This window comes from Oncorhynchus nerka, unplaced genomic scaffold (genome assembly GCF_034236695.1).
Source record: "Oncorhynchus nerka isolate Pitt River unplaced genomic scaffold, Oner_Uvic_2.0 unplaced_scaffold_36___fragment_4___debris, whole genome shotgun sequence".
Lineage (NCBI taxonomy): Eukaryota > Metazoa > Chordata > Actinopteri > Salmoniformes > Salmonidae > Oncorhynchus > Oncorhynchus nerka.
This window is the reverse complement of record NW_027040319.1, coordinates 130768-149781: the sequence shown is the minus strand read 5'-3', so window position 1 is coordinate 149781 and position 19014 is coordinate 130768. Positions and strand designations below refer to the sequence as shown.

The 19014-nt window shown below is 46.2% G+C and overlaps 4 protein-coding genes across 4 annotated transcripts; 1 reads left to right on the top strand and 3 right to left on the bottom strand.

The window, feature by feature from the left end:
• The first annotated feature begins 118 nt into the window (after nucleotides 1-118).
• On the top strand, nucleotides 119-578 carry LOC135570463 (histone H3). Its single transcript, XM_065016481.1, has one exon. It carries the CDS (start codon nucleotides 119-121, stop codon nucleotides 527-529), a length of 411 nt encoding a protein of 136 aa, XP_064872553.1. The 3' UTR covers nucleotides 530-578.
• A 14860-nt stretch (nucleotides 579-15438) lies between these two features.
• LOC115142724 (histone H3) lies at nucleotides 15439-15898 on the bottom strand. Its single transcript, XM_065016478.1, has one exon. It carries the CDS (start codon nucleotides 15896-15898, stop codon nucleotides 15488-15490), a length of 411 nt encoding a protein of 136 aa, XP_064872550.1. The 3' UTR covers nucleotides 15439-15487.
• A 422-nt stretch (nucleotides 15899-16320) lies between these two features.
• LOC135570461 (histone H2A) lies at nucleotides 16321-16902 on the bottom strand. The gene has a single exon (XM_065016479.1). The coding sequence runs from the start codon at nucleotides 16767-16769 to the stop codon at nucleotides 16383-16385; it is 387 nt and encodes a 128-aa protein (XP_064872551.1). The 5' UTR covers nucleotides 16770-16902; the 3' UTR covers nucleotides 16321-16382.
• A 385-nt stretch (nucleotides 16903-17287) lies between these two features.
• On the bottom strand, nucleotides 17288-18832 carry LOC135570460 (histone H1). Its single transcript, XM_065016477.1, has one exon. The coding sequence runs from the start codon at nucleotides 18011-18013 to the stop codon at nucleotides 17390-17392; it is 624 nt and encodes a 207-aa protein (XP_064872549.1). The 5' UTR covers nucleotides 18014-18832; the 3' UTR covers nucleotides 17288-17389.
• Between the last annotated feature and the right edge of the window lie 182 nt (nucleotides 18833-19014).

Here is a 19014-nt window from a genome sequence, read left to right as displayed (position 1 = left end):
AATCAGGGCGGTGCGGAGATGGTGACCAATCAGCAGACGCCGCTGCCGGCTTTATAAACTTCACATAGGCATTTGGAGGCTATACTCCGACTGTGAAAGAAGGAAGCTAGCTAGCGCCATGGCCAGAACCAAGCAAACCGCTCGCAAATCCACCGGTGGCAAAGCACCCAGGAAGCAGCTCGCCACCAAGGCTGCGCGCAAGAGCGCCCCGGCCACCGGCGGCGTGAAGAAGCCTCACCGTTACAGGCCCGGCACCGTGGCTCTTAGAGAGATCCGTCGTTACCAGAAGTCCACTGAGCTGCTGATCCGCAAACTGCCTTTCCAGCGCCTGGTGCGAGAAATTGCCCAGGACTTTAAGACCGACCTGCGCTTCCAGAGTTCCGCAGTGATGGCCCTGCAGGAGGCAAGCGAGGCTTACCTGGTCGGCCTGTTCGAGGACACCAACCTGTGCGCCATCCACGCCAAGAGGGTGACCATCATGCCCAAGGACATCCAGCTGGCCCGTCGTATTCGCGGAGAGCGCGCATAAACGATGACCTGATCTCCAAAATCCCCCAAAGGCTCTTTTAAGAGCCACCTCCATATTTCAGTCAAAAAGGCACAATTGTTCCATTTGCACTGTGTTCCCTGCTCTCGAGTCCCTACAGACCGTGGTTCGATTCCAGGCTGTATCACCACCGGCCGTGATTGTAAATAAGAGTTTGTTGTTAACTGACTTGAGTCGTTTCAATAACGCTCTCTATATGTGTTTAGATGTATGCCTAGAGTGGAAGAGGGGAAAATACACTAGCAGTAATGAGTGATAGTAATGATATAGGGCAAATAACTGACTTCCAACTGAGTCCCATGTTGCAGTGCCGCTGTGAGAGGGGAAAAGTTTACCGTGGAGCACGGAGACCATCTAGTGGTTAAACGCGGGTACTGTCAGCGTGTGAACACGTCATAGTGGCTCCCTATTGGTATTTGATCTTCAGGCCAGCGTTTCCCAAACTCGGTCCTCGGGTCCCCAAGTGGGGCACGTTGTGTTTTTTGGAATCCAATTGCTCTTGGAATGTAACATGCTAGAGTCTGTCTATTCCTTTGTGAAAATGGCCATTCAATCATTTCTGGGCCATGTGACATTCCTCGATGGCAAAAAAAATCCATGTTTTGATCCGATCGTTACAACGTTAGCTGTGTGCACCCCGTAATTCATGCGACTGACTAAGCTATTGAAAGTAAAATGATATATGTGTTAACATTGCCAAAGCAAGTGAGGTAGACAACATACAAAGTGAATATATAAGGTGAAAAACAACAAAAATGAACAGTAAACATTACACATACAGAAGTTTCAAAACAGTAAAGACATTACAAATGTCATATTATATATATATATATATACAATGTACAAATAGTTAAAGGACACAAGATAAAATAAATAAGCATAAATATGGGTTGTATTTACAATGGTGTTTGTTCTTCACTGGTTGCCCTTTTCTCGTGGCAACAGGTCACAAATCTTGCTGCTGTGATGGCACACTGTGGAATTTCACCCAGTAGATATGGGAGTTTTTCAAAATTGGATTTGTTTTCGAATTCTTTGTGGATCTGTGTGATCTGGGGGAAATATGTATCTCTAATATGGTCATACATTGGGCAGGAGGTTAGGAAGTGCAGCTCAGTTTCCACCTCATTTTGTGGGCAGTGAGCACATAGCCTGTCTTCTCTTGAGAGCCATGTCTGCCTACTGCGGCCTTTCTCAATAGCAAGGCTATGCTCACTGAGTCTGTACATAGTCAAAGCTTTCCTTAATTTTGGGTCAGTCACAGTGGTCAGGTATTCTGCCGCTGTGTACTCTCTGTTTAGGGCCAAATAGCATTCTAGTTTGCTCTGTTTTTTTGTTAATTCTTTCCAATGTGTTAAGTAATTATCTTTTTGTTTTCTCATGATTTGGTTGGGTCTAATTGTGCTGTTGTCCTGGGGCTCTGTAGGGTATGTTTGTGTTTGTGAACAGAGCCCCAGGACCAGCTTGCTTAGGGACTCTTCTCCAGGTTCATCTCTCTGTAGGTGATGGCTTTGTTATGGAAGGTTTGTGAATCGCTTCCTTTTAGGTGGTTGTAGAATTTAATGGCTCTTTTCTGGATTTTGATAATTAGTGGGTATCGGCCTAATTCTGCTCTGCATGCATTATTTGGTGTTTTACGTTGTACACGGAGGATATTTTTGCAGAATTCTGCGTGCAGAGTCTCAATTTGGTGTTTGTCCCATTTTGTGAAGTCTTGGTTGGTGAGCGGACCCCAGACCTCACAACCATAAAGGGCAATGGGCTCTATGACTGATTCAAGTATTTTTAGCCAAATCCTAATTGGTATGTTGAAATTTATGTTTCTTTTGATGGCATAGAATGCCCTTCTTGCCTTGTCTCTCAGATCGTTCACAGCTTTGTGGAAGTTACCTGTGGCACTGATGTTTAGGCCAAGGTATGTATAGTTTTTGTGTGCTCTAGGGCAACAGTGTCTAGATGGAATTTGTATTTGTGGTCCTGGTGACTGGACCTTTTTGGAACACCATTATTTTGGTCTTACTGAGATTTACTGTCAGGGCCCAGGTCTGACAGAATCTGTGCATAAGATCTAGGTGCTGCTGTAGGCCCTCCTTGGTTGGTGACAGAAGCACCAGATCATCAGCAAACAGCAGACATTTGACTTCGGATTCTAGCAGGGGGAGGCCGGGTGCTGCAGACTTTCTAGTGCCCGCGCCAATTCGTTGATATATATGTTGAAGAGGGTGGGGCTTAAGCTGCATCCCTGTCTAACCCCACGACCCTGTGTGAAGAAATGTGTGTGTTTTTGCCAATTTTAACCGCACACTTGTTGTTTGTGTACATGGATTTTATAATGTCGTATGTTTTACCCCCAACACCACTTTCCATCAGTTTGTATAGCAGACCCTCATGCCAGATTGAGTCGAAGGCTTTTTTGAAATCAACAAAGCATGAGAAGACTTTGCCTTTGTTTTGGTTTGTTTGGTTGTCAATTAGGGTGTGCAGGGTGAATACATGGTCTGTTGTACGGTAATTTGGTAAAAAGCCCATTTGACATTTGCTCAGTACATTGTTTTCATTGAGGAAATGTACGAGTCTGCTGTTAATAATAATGCAGAGGATTTTCCCAAGGTTACTGTTGACACATATTCCACGGTAGTTATTGGGGTCAAATTTGTCTCCACTTTTGTGGATTGGGGTGATCAGTCCTTGGTTCCAAATATTGGGGAAGATGCCAGAGCTAAGTATGATGTTAAAGAGTTTTAGTATAGCCAATTGGAATTTGTTGTCTGTATATTTGATCATTTCATTGAGGATACCATCGACACCACAGGCCTTTTTGGGTTGAAGGGTTTTTATTTTGTCCTGTAACTCATTCAATGTAATTGGAGAATCCAGTGGGTTCTGGTAGTCTTTAATAGTTGATTCTAAGATCTGTATTTGATCATGTATATGTTTTTGCTCTTTGTTCTTTGTTATAGAACCAAAAAGATTGGAGAAGTGGTTTACCCATACATCTCCATTTTGGATAGATAATTCTTCGTGTTGTTGTTTGTTTAGTGTTTTCCAATTTTCCCAGAAGTGGTTAGAGTCTATGGATTCTTCAATTGCATTGAGCTGATTTCTGACATGCTGTTCCTTCTTTTTCCGTAGTGTATTTCTGTATTGTTTTAGTGATTCACCATAGTGAAGGCGTAGACTCAGGTTTTCCGGGTCTCTATGTTTTTGGTTGGACAGGTTTCTCAATTTCTTTCTTAGATTTTTGCATTCTTCATCAAACCATTTGTCATTATTGTTAATTTTCTTCGGTTTTCTATTTGAGATTTTTAGATTTGATAGGGAAGCTGAGAGGTCAAATATACTGTTAAGATTTTCTACTGCCAGGTTTACACCTTCACTATTACAGTGGAACGTTTTACCCAGGAAATTGTCTAAAAGGGATTGAATTTGTTGTTGCCTAATTGTTTTTTGGTAGGTTTCCAAACTGGATTCCTTCCATCTATAGCATTTCTTAATGTTACTCAGTTCCTTTGGCTTTGATGCCTCATGATTGAGTATTGCTCTGTTTAAGTAGACTGTGATTTTGCTGTGGTCTGATAGGGGTGTCAGTGGGCTGACTGTGAACGCTCTGAGAGATTCTGGGTTGAGGTCAGTGATAAAGTAGTCTACAGTACTACTGCCAAGAGATGAGCTATAGGTGTACCTACCATAGGAGTCCCCTCGAAGCCTACCGTTGACTATGTACATACCCAGCGTGCGACAGAGCTGCAGGAGTTGTGACCCGTTTTTGTTGGTTATGTTGTCATAGTTGTGCCTAGGGGGCATATGTGGGAGGGGATGCTGTCACCTCCAGGCAGATGTTTGTCCCCCTGTGTGCTGAGGGTGTCAGGTTCTTGTCCGGTTCTGGCATTTAGGTCGCCACAGACTAGTACATGTCCCTGGGCCTGGAAATGATTGATTTCGCCCTCCAGGATGGAGAAGCTGTCTTCATTAAAATATGGGGATTCTAGTGGGGGATATAGGTAGCACACAGGAGGACATTTTTCTCTGTTAGGATCATTTCCTTTTGAATTTCTAGCCAAATGTAGAATGTTCCTGTTTTGATTAATTTAATGGAGTGAGTTAGGTCTGCTCTATACCAAATTAGCATACCCCCTGAGTCCCTTCCCTGTTTCACACCTGGTAGTTTGGTGGATGGGACTACAGCTCTCTGTAACCTAGAGGGCAACCAGTGGGTCTGTCTCCTCTATACCAGGTTTCTTGCAGGATGACAATGTCTGTGTTACCGATTTCTTTGGTGAAGTCCGGGTTTCTGCTCTTCAGGCCAAAGGCAGATGACCTCAGGCCTTGGATATTCCAGGATGATATAGTGAATGCTTTTTGTTTCATAGAGTGTCCAATGTTGTTGGTCGTGGTTTGGCCTCAGGCCAGTAAGTGTGAGCAGAGCCTGCTGAGCATCTGGTACATGCCATTGGCTTGGGCGAGTGTGAGAGTGGGGGTTGGGACTGTTTGCCCGCTCACTACCTGGGCGTATGTGTGGCTTCCATGTTGAGGCCCTCTTTGCGGGGGTGGGGTGCATGGGGTGGGCAGGAGTGGCATAGGTCTGATCTGAGGGGGCCTAAATGGGGTGTGGGCATGGTTGACGTGGGGGGGTGTTGATTGGTTGGGGTGGGGGTGTGGATGTGTCTGGGTGTGCGGTGGTCTGGATGTAATTCCTCTTGGCGTGGGTCCTCTATGTGTAGGTCCAGGGGGGTCCTGCAGGTCTGGGAGGGTGTCTCGCCGGTCTGGGTGGGGTGTCTATTGATCTGTTGCTCCTGTGTGAAGTGTTGGGGATACGTTTGAGAGCGATGTCCTTTAGAGTTCGGGCAAAGGTGGGCACTGCTGCCTTGTAGAGGTGGACCTGGTCATAGAGGCTGTTCAAGTCCAGGGTGGAGTGGTGGGCCAGGAAAACATTTGGTTTTGAGGCACAGTCACGGGAAATACTTGCATTTACCCGCTGTATTGTGGCAGGGTGGAAGTCTTTTCGTGGTAGCAGGGTGGAGATAACCACTTGTGCGTTGGGGAAAGTAGAAGAAGCCTTTTCAATCACTACCTTCAGTGCTGTGGCCACTCTTTCTTGCTGTGCTCTCAGGTCGTTTGTGCCTGTGTGTATTATTATGTGGCTGGGTGACCCTAGTTTAGCCTCAGACAGAAGGTCTAGGGCGCGCTGGGTGTTTGGACACCAGAGTTTAGACACACTGTGTTTGGGAAAAAGTTTTTTTTCTTCTATATATTTTCCATTTGAGTCCATAAATAGTACAATCTGTGTCTTGTGTTTGTCCTCAGTGGGTGTGGGGATGTTGTCAGAAGGGCTATCAGGCAGGCTGACAGGGGGGGTGCTCAGAGGGGGTGAGAGCCGCTGGGCTTGGGGTTCTTCATTTGTCTGTTCTGCTGTGATGTCGACTCTATGGTCAGGGTCTGGTGTGGACTGTTCTGCTGTGGTGTCGAGACTTTTGTTGGGTGCTGAGGTGGGCTGTTCTGCTGGCTTCTCTGTGGGGGTGGCCACCTCTCTAGTGGGTTGTTCTCTGTCGCACGCCGTCCCCCTCAACCTCTCCTCCATCCCCCTCACCCTCTCCTCCATCCCCCTCAACCTCTCCTCCATCCCCCTCAACCTCTCCTCCACCAGCAGTCTGACACTCTCCTCTAGTGCTCTGTTCTGCTCCTCTTCTTCTGTTGTATTTGTCTCACCACTGTCCAAAGTGCAGATATGTCTCTGTCCACCTCCAGCTCTCCGGGTCTGGTTAAGGGGCTGTTGTTGTGCTGGACTGTTGTCTGGGTCTGTGCTGACTGAAGTGTAATCACCTGCTGTTCCAGCTCCACCTGCCTTATCTCCAGCTGGGTGAATTTGTCCTTCATTTCAATGAGGGAGTGGTAATCTGTGCTGGGATGTTGACTCTCTGCTGGGGGTTGCTCGTCTGTGGGGTTACATAATGAAGAGGTCTGGTCTGACCCGCTCGGTGTGGGGGTATCTTTATCAAGGGAGAGCTTCTCCTGCTGGGCTAATTCTTTGATTAGGTGAAAGTCCAGCTGAAACTGTTTGTGATTACCCTGTGCCATTACTGTTCCGGACTTATAGATATTTATATTACTTGACTCAGAGTCCTCGTTATCAAGTATTCTGAGTTTCCACCCCTCGTTAATCCCCGCTCTCGTAACAAGGGGGTAGTGTGCTAATATAGCACTGTGCCATGCCAGGGGATGGTTTGTGTGGAAGATAAGGTTGCTGATGTTCCCATTTTTGTAATAGTCAGCAAAAAGTGTCTCTTGATTTTCCATAAGGAGCTTAATTTTGTAATCTTTTCTTGCCTTATTATTCTTTACATGCACAGGGTACTGTATTTTAATTACCTCTGAACAGCAGGAGGGAGCTTCTAAGGCCTCTCCATTTGGTTGGGGTAGACTGTGTGACTCTCCTGCCATTGTTGGGCTAATGGGCTTTGACACCTCTCACTTGACACGTCGGTGCTAGTTGAAGCTGTATCAAGCTTGGCAGAATTATGTTAGAATTCAGTCCTTATAAAGTAATGTTGTGTATTTCTTCTATCTCTCTATAGTGCTGTTTCTTGTATTATGGTCTCTTGTTTCTTTAGAGGTTTCACTTTGTTGTCCTTTTTCTTTTCCTTTTTCTTCTGTCCTTATTTTGTCTTCCTTTCTTCTGTTAACTAGATATTTTTTGTTGTTATTCTTTGTAAGCTAGCTAGCTTCTTCCAGGAGAGTCACTAGCAACTGCTTAGCAACAAGTAAACAATTCAGCTAGCAATTCAGCTAGCTAAGATAACTGTACAATTTTATGAAAAATAGTTACTTTTTCAAAAGCCTGTCTTTTTGGTTTGTTCCTTGTTTTGTCTTCTATTGAGTCTTGCAGTTTTCTCTTGATTTTTTCGATGTACTTCACTCTAAAAAAACATTTAAAGCTCAATATATGCAGGAGCTCATTTTTCAGCAGCTGCTCAATTTGGAACTCCGGAACACACGGAACACATATATCTCTGTCCAGCGCAAGTGAAAGGCGGTCGAAAAAAAGTGGTACCAACGTTTTGGTTGAAGGTACAGGAAATGTTGTAGGCCACCAAATTAGACGTGATATTATTAAGTCGCCCTTCTGTGCTTGTTTGTGTGAGTGCATAGGTACGTTGTTTCAATATGGTGGAATAAATGGAGAAATGAAAGGAATATATTTAGTGGGATGAATTCAGTGTGCGATTGAATATTCCAATGCCATACCCATTGTTAGTCCTTTAGACTAGATCCGAGATGCCTTAAGAGAAAAGGTATCAGGACAGCAGGAATCAATAGATGTAATCATCAAGGGCTTGCAAAAGAGCTGTTACGAAACAGGACACAAGCAGCTGGGATGATTGCCCTATTAATAGTTGACCAATTACAAAACAGCAATCACCAATGCAGGCAGGTACGTGTTGATTGCTGCATTGTCTTCGTAAATAGGCTTCATAAGGAACTAAATGGCTCCTTCACAGTGCAGAATATTTGATAGTACTGACTCCCGTTGAGTAGACTCGTGTGTCTTTGGCGTGATTTGAAGTCGACTTCTGATGTGGGATTGAGTTCATTTTTAAAAGAATATTTGCTGAGGAATCGAAATGATAAGACAAAGTAAAGGCCCTAAATACAGGCTGCCAGTTAAATGCAGCAATGACACGGCTAAAGTGTGTCATTGCCGGACCAAAGAGCGGGAATAGTCTGCTGTTGCATCTTCACTCATGAGACAGGTAATAGCGGAGCTCCGTGGTGCTGAAAAGGACAGCGCCCCTGGCCATTTGCCAAAGCCTATTTCCCGTTAGAGGGATTCTTGACATGCTATAGGCACAGTTCAGTACACTCCTCATCCAACAGACCCCCTCCTGTAATTGGTCCCAGAATCATCCACTTGATTCCCGACCACCAACCGATTGTCGGGGTGCATCGGTGTAAAATGTGGTCGTCGAGATAAAGTTCTATAGGCTACATGGGGTAATGGCATCCGGAGCTTACAGATAAAGATTGCACTAGGCTAGAGAGAAAAGTAGCATTCCGTTTTTCATAAAGTAGGTCAATGTAACTTACCCTCTTTTGATACTTGAGAAACATACATTCACACGATGTCCAAATCTGCAAGAGACAAAGCAGCAGAAAATCAGCAGGTGAACAAAAGGGTTAAGTGAATATGATTTAAGAGCAGTCAAATGAAGTAACAGTGACATATATTGTAAGAAATGAAATCTACCATGTGAACATTGCATTGTGGCTTTAGAAGAGCATGTATTTGTAGATGAATGACAGATTAGGTTTGGTGACAAAGTAACTGTATAATTTGAGGTACTCTACATGACAATGTGTTTGCCTATTTGATGATCTGTTGTAGTTAATGTTTGATTTTGACCACGTACTTGTTGTGACAATTGCATCAGGTTGAGGGAGAAATGCTCTGTGTGGCCATTGTGAGTGGCACTTCTGATCCAGCAGGTGGTGTTAACATCCCTTCCTATGTGGCTTGAATGATGAGCCAGTGTTGGAAAAATGACTTGTGGTCCAGCGGGTGGCGGTGAAATGTCTCCCTATCTATATGACTTGACCTATTCCTTTGACATTGTTCACTTGATTGGAGATGATTCCGGCCTTCTTCGTGTCCTCTTCATGAGCACTTCTGCATGTCTTCCTTTCAAAATCAAACATTAACTACAACAGATCATCAAATAGGCAAACACATTGTCATGTAGAGTACCTCAAATTATACAGTTACTTTGTCACCAAACCTAATCTGGCATTCATCTACAAATACATGCTCTTCTAAAGCCACAATGCAATGTTCACATGGTAGATTTCATTTCTTACAATATATGTCACTGTTACTTCATTTGACTGCTCTTAAATCATATTCACTTAACCCTTTTGTTCACCTGCTGATTTTCTGCTGCTTTGTCTCTTGCAGATTTGGACATCGTGTGAATGTATGTTTCTCAAGTATCAAAAGAGGGTAAGTTACATTGACCTACTTTATGAAAAACGGAATGCTACTTTTCTCTCTAGCCTAGTGCAATCTTTATCTGTAAGCTCCGGATGCCATTACCCCATGTAGCCTATAGAACTTTATCTCGACGACCACATTTTACACCGATGCACCCCGACAATCGGTTGGTGGTCGGGAATCAAGTGGATGATTCTGGGACCAATTACAGGAGGGGGTCTGTTGGATGAGGAGTGTACTGAACTGTGCCTATAGCATGTCAAGAATCCCTCTAACGGGAAATAGGCTTTGGCAAATGGCCAGGGGCGCTGTCCTTTTCAGCACCACGGAGCTCCGCTATTACCTGTCTCATGAGTGAAGATGCAACAGCAGACTATTCCCGCTCTTTGGTCCGGCAATGACACACTTTAGCCGTGTCATTGCTGCATTTAACTGGCAGCCTGTATTTAGGGCCTTTACTTTCTCTTATCATTTCGATTCCTCAGCAAATATTCTTTTAAAAATGAACTCAATCCCACATCAGAAGTCGACTTCAAATCACGCCAAAGACACACGACTCTACTCAACGGGAGTCAGTACTATCAAATATTCTGCACTGTGAAGGAGCCATTTAGTTCCTAATGAAGCCTATTTACGAAGACAATGCAGCAATCAACACGTACCTGCCTGCATTGGTGATTGCTATTTTGTAATAGGTCAACTACTAATAGGGCAATCATCCCAGCTGCGTGTGTCCTGTTTCGTAACAGCTCTTTTGCAAGCCCTTGATGATTACATCTATTGATTCCTGCTGTCCTGATACCTTTTCTCTTAAGGGATCTCGGATCTAGTCTAAAGGACTAACAATGGGTATGGCATTGGAATATTCAATCGCACACTGAATTCATCCCACTAAATAGATTCCTTTCATTTATCCATTTATTCCACCATATTGAAACAACTTACCTATGCACTCACACAAACAAGCACAGAAGGGCGACTTAATAATATCACGTCTAATTTGGTGGCCTACAACATTTCCTGTACCTTCAACCAAAACGTTGGTACCACTTTTTTTCGACCACCTTTCACTTGCGCTGGACAGAGATATATCATTTTACTTTCAATAGCTTAGTCAGTCGCATGAATTACGGGGTGCACACAGCTAACGTTGTAACGATCGGATCAAAACATGGATTTTTTTTGCCATCGAGGAATGTCACATGGCCCAGAAATGATTGAATGGCCATTTTCACAAAGGAATAGACAGACTCTAGCATGTTACATTCCAAGAGCAATTGGATTCCAAAAAACACAACGTGCCCCACTTGGGGACCCGAGGACCGAGTTTGGGAAACGCTGGCCTGAAGATCAAATACCAATAGGGAGCCACTATGACGTGTTCACACGCTGACAGTACCCGCGTTTAACCACTAGATGGTCTCCGTGCTCCACGGTAAACTTTTCCCCACTGCAACATGGGACTCAGTTGGAAGTCAGTTATTTGCCCTATATCATTACTATCACTCATTACTGCTAGTGTATTTTTCCCCTCTTCCACTCTAGGCATACATCTAAACACATATAGAGAGCGTTATTGAAACGACTCAAGTCAGTTAACAACAAACTCTTATTTACAATCACGGCCGGTGGTGATACAGCCTGGAATCGAACCACGGTCTGTAGGGACTCGAGAGCAGGGAACACGGTGCAAATGGAACAATTGTGCCTTTTTGACTGAAATATGGAGGTGGCTCTTAAAAGAGCCTTTGGGGGATTTTGGAGATCAGGTCATCGTTTATGCGCGCTCTCCGCGAATACGACGGGCCAGCTGGATGTCCTTGGGCATGATGGTCACCCTCTTGGCGTGGATGGCGCACAGGTTGGTGTCCTCGAACAGGCCGACCAGGTAAGCCTCGCTTGCCTCCTGCAGGGCCATCACTGCGGAACTCTGGAAGCGCAGGTCGGTCTTAAAGTCTAAAAGCTACAACGTTGTAAAACATTCCTCAGACACCCACCCAACACACACACAATAAAGGGATCGTTTTCCTATGCGTACAGAGGCGATAGGAATGTGCAAATATTGAATGGTACTTTTTTCAAAAAACAATAACATAGCCTTATATTATGGAAATAGTGGTATGATAGCCTCAGATGTTGCATCGAATGATCGCAAGAGGTCATTTCAAACGGGGACAAATGAGGCCCAAGGGCACATACCGGCGATTGATCAATCGGTGCACTTGATTCACATCTCAGATGTGACTAGGTTTCATCTTACAACTTATTGTTGCCGGCCCTCGGTTTAGTACATCGAGCAACAGAGGTTGCCTTTTAGGAGAACGACTGACAAGCGTTCAACTAGCTGGGATGCAGCTAGTGTCATCAAAGCACAAAGCATAGCAAGTTAGAAGAAATAGGTTACGGTTACGAAAAGGCTTAGGCTTACCCCAAATGTCACGTCCGTTCGTAGCTCTACTCCGTGTAGGCACAACAAGTCATCACACAGAGAGCACACTTGAAGCACAACTGCACTGCCTAGAAGGCCGCAACGGACTGAATTGGAATCCCTCAAACAGCACGCTAACTACATTCCGCTTTATGATGTCACAGTCAGCCCCTTGGAACACTGGTCCTCAACAATCACAAACACCTTGGATACCCAAGCCAAACATTCTCTAACCAATCACATTCACAAATCAACCAGGGAGAAGAAGGCTGCCAGGAATTGAATGCTGAAAAGCTAACCTCCTTCACAGAGCAACATCATAGGACTGGGAGTTTGTGTTCAACAGCAGGTTACACTCTGTCACTTGTTCCCTTCAACTGCTTGCGTTCCCCTATTAAACAAGGGCTTAGTTATTCTATAGGCTGCAGTGCAGATACTTCACATGCAGAGTACAACAACAAATAACAGAGGGCCTGTTACCACACCCTATAGGCTAGGAGTTGAACTTGGACCACAATGACATTGGTAGTAATTAGCCTGCAGCATAAATGACACCTCCCTAACGGGGACATAAAGTGGAAATGGAGTTGAGGAAAAGTCCTAATCAAATTGGCACATTTTTTTTTCACCTTTATTTAACCAGGTAGGCAAGTTGAGAACAACTTCTCATTTACAATTGCGACCTGGCCAAGATAAAGCAAAGCAGTTCGACACATACAACGACACAGACTTACACATGGAGTAAAACAAATATACAGTCAATAATACAGTATAAACAAGTCTATATACGATGTGAGCAAATGAGGTGAGATAAGGGAGGTAAAGGCAAAAAAAGGCCATGGTGGCAAAGTAAATACAATATAGCAAGTCAAACACTGGAATGGTACATTTGCAATGGAAGAAATGTGCAAAGTAGGAATAAAAATAATGGGGTGCAAAGGAGCAAAATAAATTAGTTCATTCAATACAGTAGGGAAAGAGGTAGTTGTTTGGGCTAAATTATAGGTGGGCTATGTACAGGTGGAGTAATCTGTGAGCTGCTCTGACAGTTGGTGCTTAAAGCTAGTGAGGGAGATAAGTGTTTCCAGGTTCAGAGATTTTTGTAGTTCCTTCCAGTCATTGGCAGCAGAGAACTGGAAGGAGATGCGGCCAAAGAAAGATTTGGTTTTGGGGGTGACTAGAGAGATATACATACACCTGATTAGCAGAAATGCTTGCGTTACTAGCTCCAACAGCACAGTCAAGTCTAACAAGTAAGATCGAACCATGTTCCAACATTCCACACAATACACCCAAATGGAATTGGAATACATCAATATATGGACGAGCAATGTCACACCGTCCGTAGACTAACATACCTTACAATACAATACTTTATATATCCACATGACATGAGCTATGCAAACGACCTCCACGTTACAACAAGTACGTGGTCAAAATCAAACATTAACTACAACAGATCATCAAATAGGCAAACACATTGTCATGTAGAGTACCTCAAATTATACAGTTACTTTGTCACCAAACCTAATCTGGCATTCATCTACAAATACATGCTCTTCTAAAGCCACAATGCAATGTTCACATGGTAGATTTCATTTCTTACAATATATGTCACTGTTACTTCATTTGACTGCTCTTAAATCATATTCACTTAACCCTTTTGTTCACCTGCTGATTTTCTGCTGCTTTGTCTCTTGCAGATTTGGACATCGTGTGAATGTATGTTTCTCAAGTATCAAAAGAGGGTAAGTTACATTGACCTACTTTATGAAAAACGGAATGCTACTTTTCTCTCTAGCCTAGTGCAATCTTTATCTGTAAGCTCCGGATGCCATTACCCCATGTAGCCTATAGAACTTTATCTCGACGACCACATTTTACACCGATGCACCCCGACAATCGGTTGGTGGTCGGGAATCAAGTGGATGATTCTGGGACCAATTACAGGAGGGGGTCTGTTGGATGAGGAGTGTACTGAACTGTGCCTATAGCATGTCAAGAATCCCTCTAACGGGAAATAGGCTTTGGCAAATGGCCAGGGGCGCTGTCCTTTTCAGCACCACGGAGCTCCGCTATTACCTGTCTCATGAGTGAAGATGCAACAGCAGACTATTCCCGCTCTTTGGTCCGGCAATGACACACTTTAGCCGTGTCATTGCTGCATTTAACTGGCAGCCTGTATTTAGGGCCTTTACTTTCTCTTATCATTTCGATTCCTCAGCAAATATTCTTTTAAAAATGAACTCAATCCCACATCAGAAGTCGACTTCAAATCACGCCAAAGACACACGACTCTACTCAACGGGAGTCAGTACTATCAAATATTCTGCACTGTGAAGGAGCCATTTAGTTCCTAATGAAGCCTATTTACGAAGACAATGCAGCAATCAACACGTACCTGCCTGCATTGGTGATTGCTATTTTGTAATAGGTCAACTACTAATAGGGCAATCATCCCAGCTGCGTGTGTCCTGTTTCGTAACAGCTCTTTTGCAAGCCCTTGATGATTACATCTATTGATTCCTGCTGTCCTGATACATTTTCTCTTAAGGGATCTCGGATCTAGTCTAAAGGACTAACAATGGGTATGGCATTGGAATATTCAATCGCACACTGAATTCATCCCACTAAATAGATTCCTTTCATTTATCCATTTATTCCACCATATTGAAACAACTTACCTATGCACTCACACAAACAAGCACAGAAGGGCGACTTAATAATATCACGTCTAATTTGGTGGCCTACAACATTTCCTGTACCTTCAACCAAAACGTTGGTACCACTTTTTTTCGACCACCTTTCACTTGCGCTGGACAGAGATATATCATTTTACTTTCAATAGCTTAGTCAGTCGCATGAATTACGGGGTGCACACAGCTAACGTTGTAACGATCGGATCAAAACATGGATTTTTTTTGCCATCGAGGAATGTCACATGGCCCAGAAATGATTGAATGGCCATTTTCACAAAGGAATAGACAGACTCTAGCATGTTACATTCCAAGAGCAATTGGATTCCAAAAAACACAACGTGCCCCACTTGGGGACCCGAGGACCGAGTTTGGGAAACGCTGGCCTGAAGATCAAATACCAATAGGGAGCCACTATGACGTGTTCACACGCTGACAGTACCCGCGTTTAACCACTAGATGGTCTCCGTGCTCCACGGTAAACTTTTCCCCTCTCATCAGCGGCACTGCAACATGGGACTCAGTTGGAAGTCAGTTATTTGCCCTATATCATTACTATCACTCATTACTGCTAGTGTATTTTTCCCCTCTTCCACTCTAGGCATACATCTAAACACATATAGAGAGCGTTATTGAAACGACTCAAGTCAGTTAACAACAAACTCTTATTTACAATCACGGCCGGTGGTGATACAGCCTGGAATCGAACCACGGTCTGTAGGGACTCGAGAGCAGGGAACACGGTGCAAATGGAACAATTGTGCCTTTTTGACTGAAATATGGAGGTGGCTCTTAAAAGAGCCTTTGGGGGATTTTGGAGATCAGGTCATCGTTTATGCGCGCTCTCCGCGAATACGACGGGCCAGCTGGATGTCCTTGGGCATGATGGTCACCCTCTTGGCGTGGATGGCGCACAGGTTGGTGTCCTCGAACAGGCCGACCAGGTAAGCCTCGCTTGCCTCCTGCAGGGCCATCACTGCGGAACTCTGGAAGCGCAGGTCGGTCTTAAAGTCCTGGGCAATTTCTCGCACCAGGCGCTGGAAAGGCAGTTTGCGGATCAGCAGCTCAGTGGACTTCTGGTAACGACGGATCTCTCTAAGAGCCACGGTGCCGGGCCTGTAACGGTGAGGCTTCTTCACGCCGCCGGTGGCCGGGGCGCTCTTGCGCGCAGCCTTGGTGGCGAGCTGCTTCCTGGGTGCTTTGCCACCGGTGGATTTGCGAGCGGTTTGCTTGGTTCTGGCCATGGCGCTAGCTAGCTTCCTTCTTTCACAGTCGGAGTATAGCCTCCAAATGCCTATGTGAAGTTTATAAAGCCGGCAGCGGCGTCTGCTGATTGGTCACCATCTCCGCACCGCCCTGATTGGCCCGTTGCGGAGGCCTCCTCCGCCGCCCATTGGACGGGAGGCTCGGCCTCTCCGTGACGCCCCAAAATGCAACCCCCTCCCTCGCCGAGGCGCGCTTGGGTCTTTTGTTAGGGCCGCGAGCAACGTTACACTTTACGCGCAATAACGCTCTCTCATTTTAGCCTAGTAGTTGTTATTCTTCATGTAGGCCTCATGTGGGCACTTGATACTGTGCCGTGTATATGTGTGTGTATTTAACAAACACGCCAAATAGTTGGCCAGCCATAGAGAGAGAGGACACTTTGCTTTTTTGCTGAGCTAGGTGGTTGGCTCTTAAAAGAGCCTTTGGGGGTTGAGTAGTCAAGTTGCAGCCGCACCAGCGATTTTACTTGGCTTTGACGGCCTTCTCAGTCTTCTTGGGGAGCAGCACTGCCTGGATGTTGGGCAGAACACCACCCTGAGCGATGGTCACGCCGCCAAGCAGTTTGTTCAGCTCCTCGTCGTTACGGACTGCCAGCTGCAGGTGACGGGGGATGATACGAGTCTTCTTGTTGTCACGGGCAGCGTTTCCAGCCAACTCCAGGATCTCAGCAGTCAGGTACTCGAGCACTGCGGCCAGGTAGACTGGTGCGCCAGCGCCCACACGCTCGGCGTAGTTGCCTTTGCGCAGCAGCCTGTGCACACGGCCCACGGGGAACTGGAGCCCGGCACGGGATGAACGTGTCTTTGCCTTCGCCCTGGCCTTGCCTCCGGTTTTGCCTCTTCCGCTCATATTAGTAGCTTCAGTATGTCACAGAAAGTCTGAATGAGCCGCTAGCCACTTCGAGAGCCTTACTTATACCTCGCCACAAGAGGCATCGATTGGCCACCGGACCGGTGTGGCCTTATCCAATTGGAGTGAGAGACAGACAGACAGTCAGCCCTAAGCCCGCCCCCACCCACCCCCGCCCGCGCACGCAGGCAGGCAGGCAGCAGAGTGACAAGGGCTAGGCTACTCTGTTTCCCTCCGACTTTTGTTACTTTTTCTCGTTGGCGGGAGCGCCAAAGTGACAACTCAAATCACTGAAACATGTTTGAGATTGGCTCATAATACAAATGACTGCTGTCCAACCCACTATAGTATGTATTCTTCTTATTATTAGCAGAATCAATGTGACATGCGAATTCTAACACATATCACAACAATGTTGACTGGTGAGGGTGCTGCACTCTTGAGTGACAAATGTAAAGCCATTTAGCCACTCTTCTTGCACCACGGGTAGGTAGGTAGGTAGGTAGGTAGGACGTACATGGAATGACATGCGCTTTTATGGAAAGAGGTGGGTGGCTCTTAAAAGAGCCTTTTGTGGTAACAACATGTGTCGAGTACAAAGAACACTGTTTGTAATAGGTTTACTTCTTCTTGGGGGCTGCCTTCTTGGCCTTGGCTGCCTTGGGCTTGGCGGCTTTGGGCTTCGCTGCCTTGGTAGCCTTCTTGGGGCTCTTGGCCGCTTTCTTGGCCGCTGCGGCGGGCTTCTTCACCTTCTTTGGGCTCTTGGCGGCCTTTTTGGGTGTAGCGGGCTTCTTGGCCTTCTTGGGGGACTTCTTTGCGGCCACGGCCTTCTTGGCTGCTACCTTCTTGGGCTTCTTGGCGGCGGCGGGCTTCTTGGCGGCCACCTTCTTAGCTTTGGGGGCTGCGGCTTTCTTAGCGGGCTTCTTTGCCTCGACGGCCTTCTTGTTGAGCTTGAAGGAGCCGGAGGCACCGGTGCCCTTGGTCTGGACCAGGGTGCCCTTGGTGACGAGGCTCTTGACGGCGATCTTGACACGGGAGTTGTTCTTCTCCACGTCGTAGCCGCCTGCCGCCAGAGACTTCTTGAGCGCGGCCAGGGACACGCCGCTCCTCTCCTTGGAGGCGGACACCGCCTTGACGATGAGCTCGCCTACGCTGGGTCCCGCTTTCTTGGGCTTGGCTGCTGCCTTCTTCTTGGGGGCCTTGGCCGGCGCGGCGGCGGCGGGTGCTGGTGCGACTTCTGCCATGTCTGTCGTTCGGTCCGGTAAACACACACACTTACAACACTACGGTAGTCTGTGAGGAGGAGTACTTTGCTGTAGACGCTGCTCTGTGCTATTGAAGCTCCACACGGTGCAGGGGGCTGGCCTTAAACGCGACATGAGAACCATGTAGACTCAAGCCACCCAGCTCGGCTTCTCCTGGCTGGCCAAATGCTCTTTCACTTGTGTTTTCTGGTCGCCAATATCGGGCCAAAAGTCACCGACGGAGCCGTGTTTTTGGCCCAAAAGCGAACGGCCCAGCGAGCAGACTTGTGTCCGTTCAGAATAAAGTCATGTGGGCTGCAGAAGCCCCGTGCATTTTGCTGCGACTCGCTCAAAACCTCACCGTTCGACTGTCGGGTGGAGCGGTGCGCACTGCTTTTCCTGTGCTATTTGTCTCCTAAATGGCCTAAAAGTGCATCCGATTGCGAGCACCATTGATTGTGGGGTGAGCCGAGATGTCTGGCAAGGGAGTCAAATGGTTTGGCGTCCCCTGATGTGCTCCTTGGTGTTTTAAAGGAGAGCTCTTTTGGGGACCTTAAAACACATGCACTTGTGAGGCCTGGCTGAGACTAGTTTCACGTTGTATTCGTCATGTGTCCAGGAGGCACAGGAAATAATACACTGTCCAACGACATGCTTACTTGCACTGTGTGTGTGTGTGATGTTTTATTAGTCCTTTAGTTGGATTTGGAGCCTGCTCTTTGTGCACAATGTCTCTCTCTCTATCTGTGTGTGTCTCTTTCAAAAGCGTGTCATCCAGATGAGGTGAGCTCACCTTGTCGCTTGACTCCTCCGCAGCGTGACTCGTGCGGTCTTTGTGTCTTTCTTGTGTCTGGCTGTGCGGCCGGCGCTATGGAGGCTGGCGCCCCATGTGCTTGTTTGCCCTGATATAGGCCTAGAGAGAGCGATTTGGAGGCTCTCCTCCTCCTCCCCCTCTTGTACAGGTGGAAGGGCTAGTTTCAATCGGTGACGTCACTTGCTCA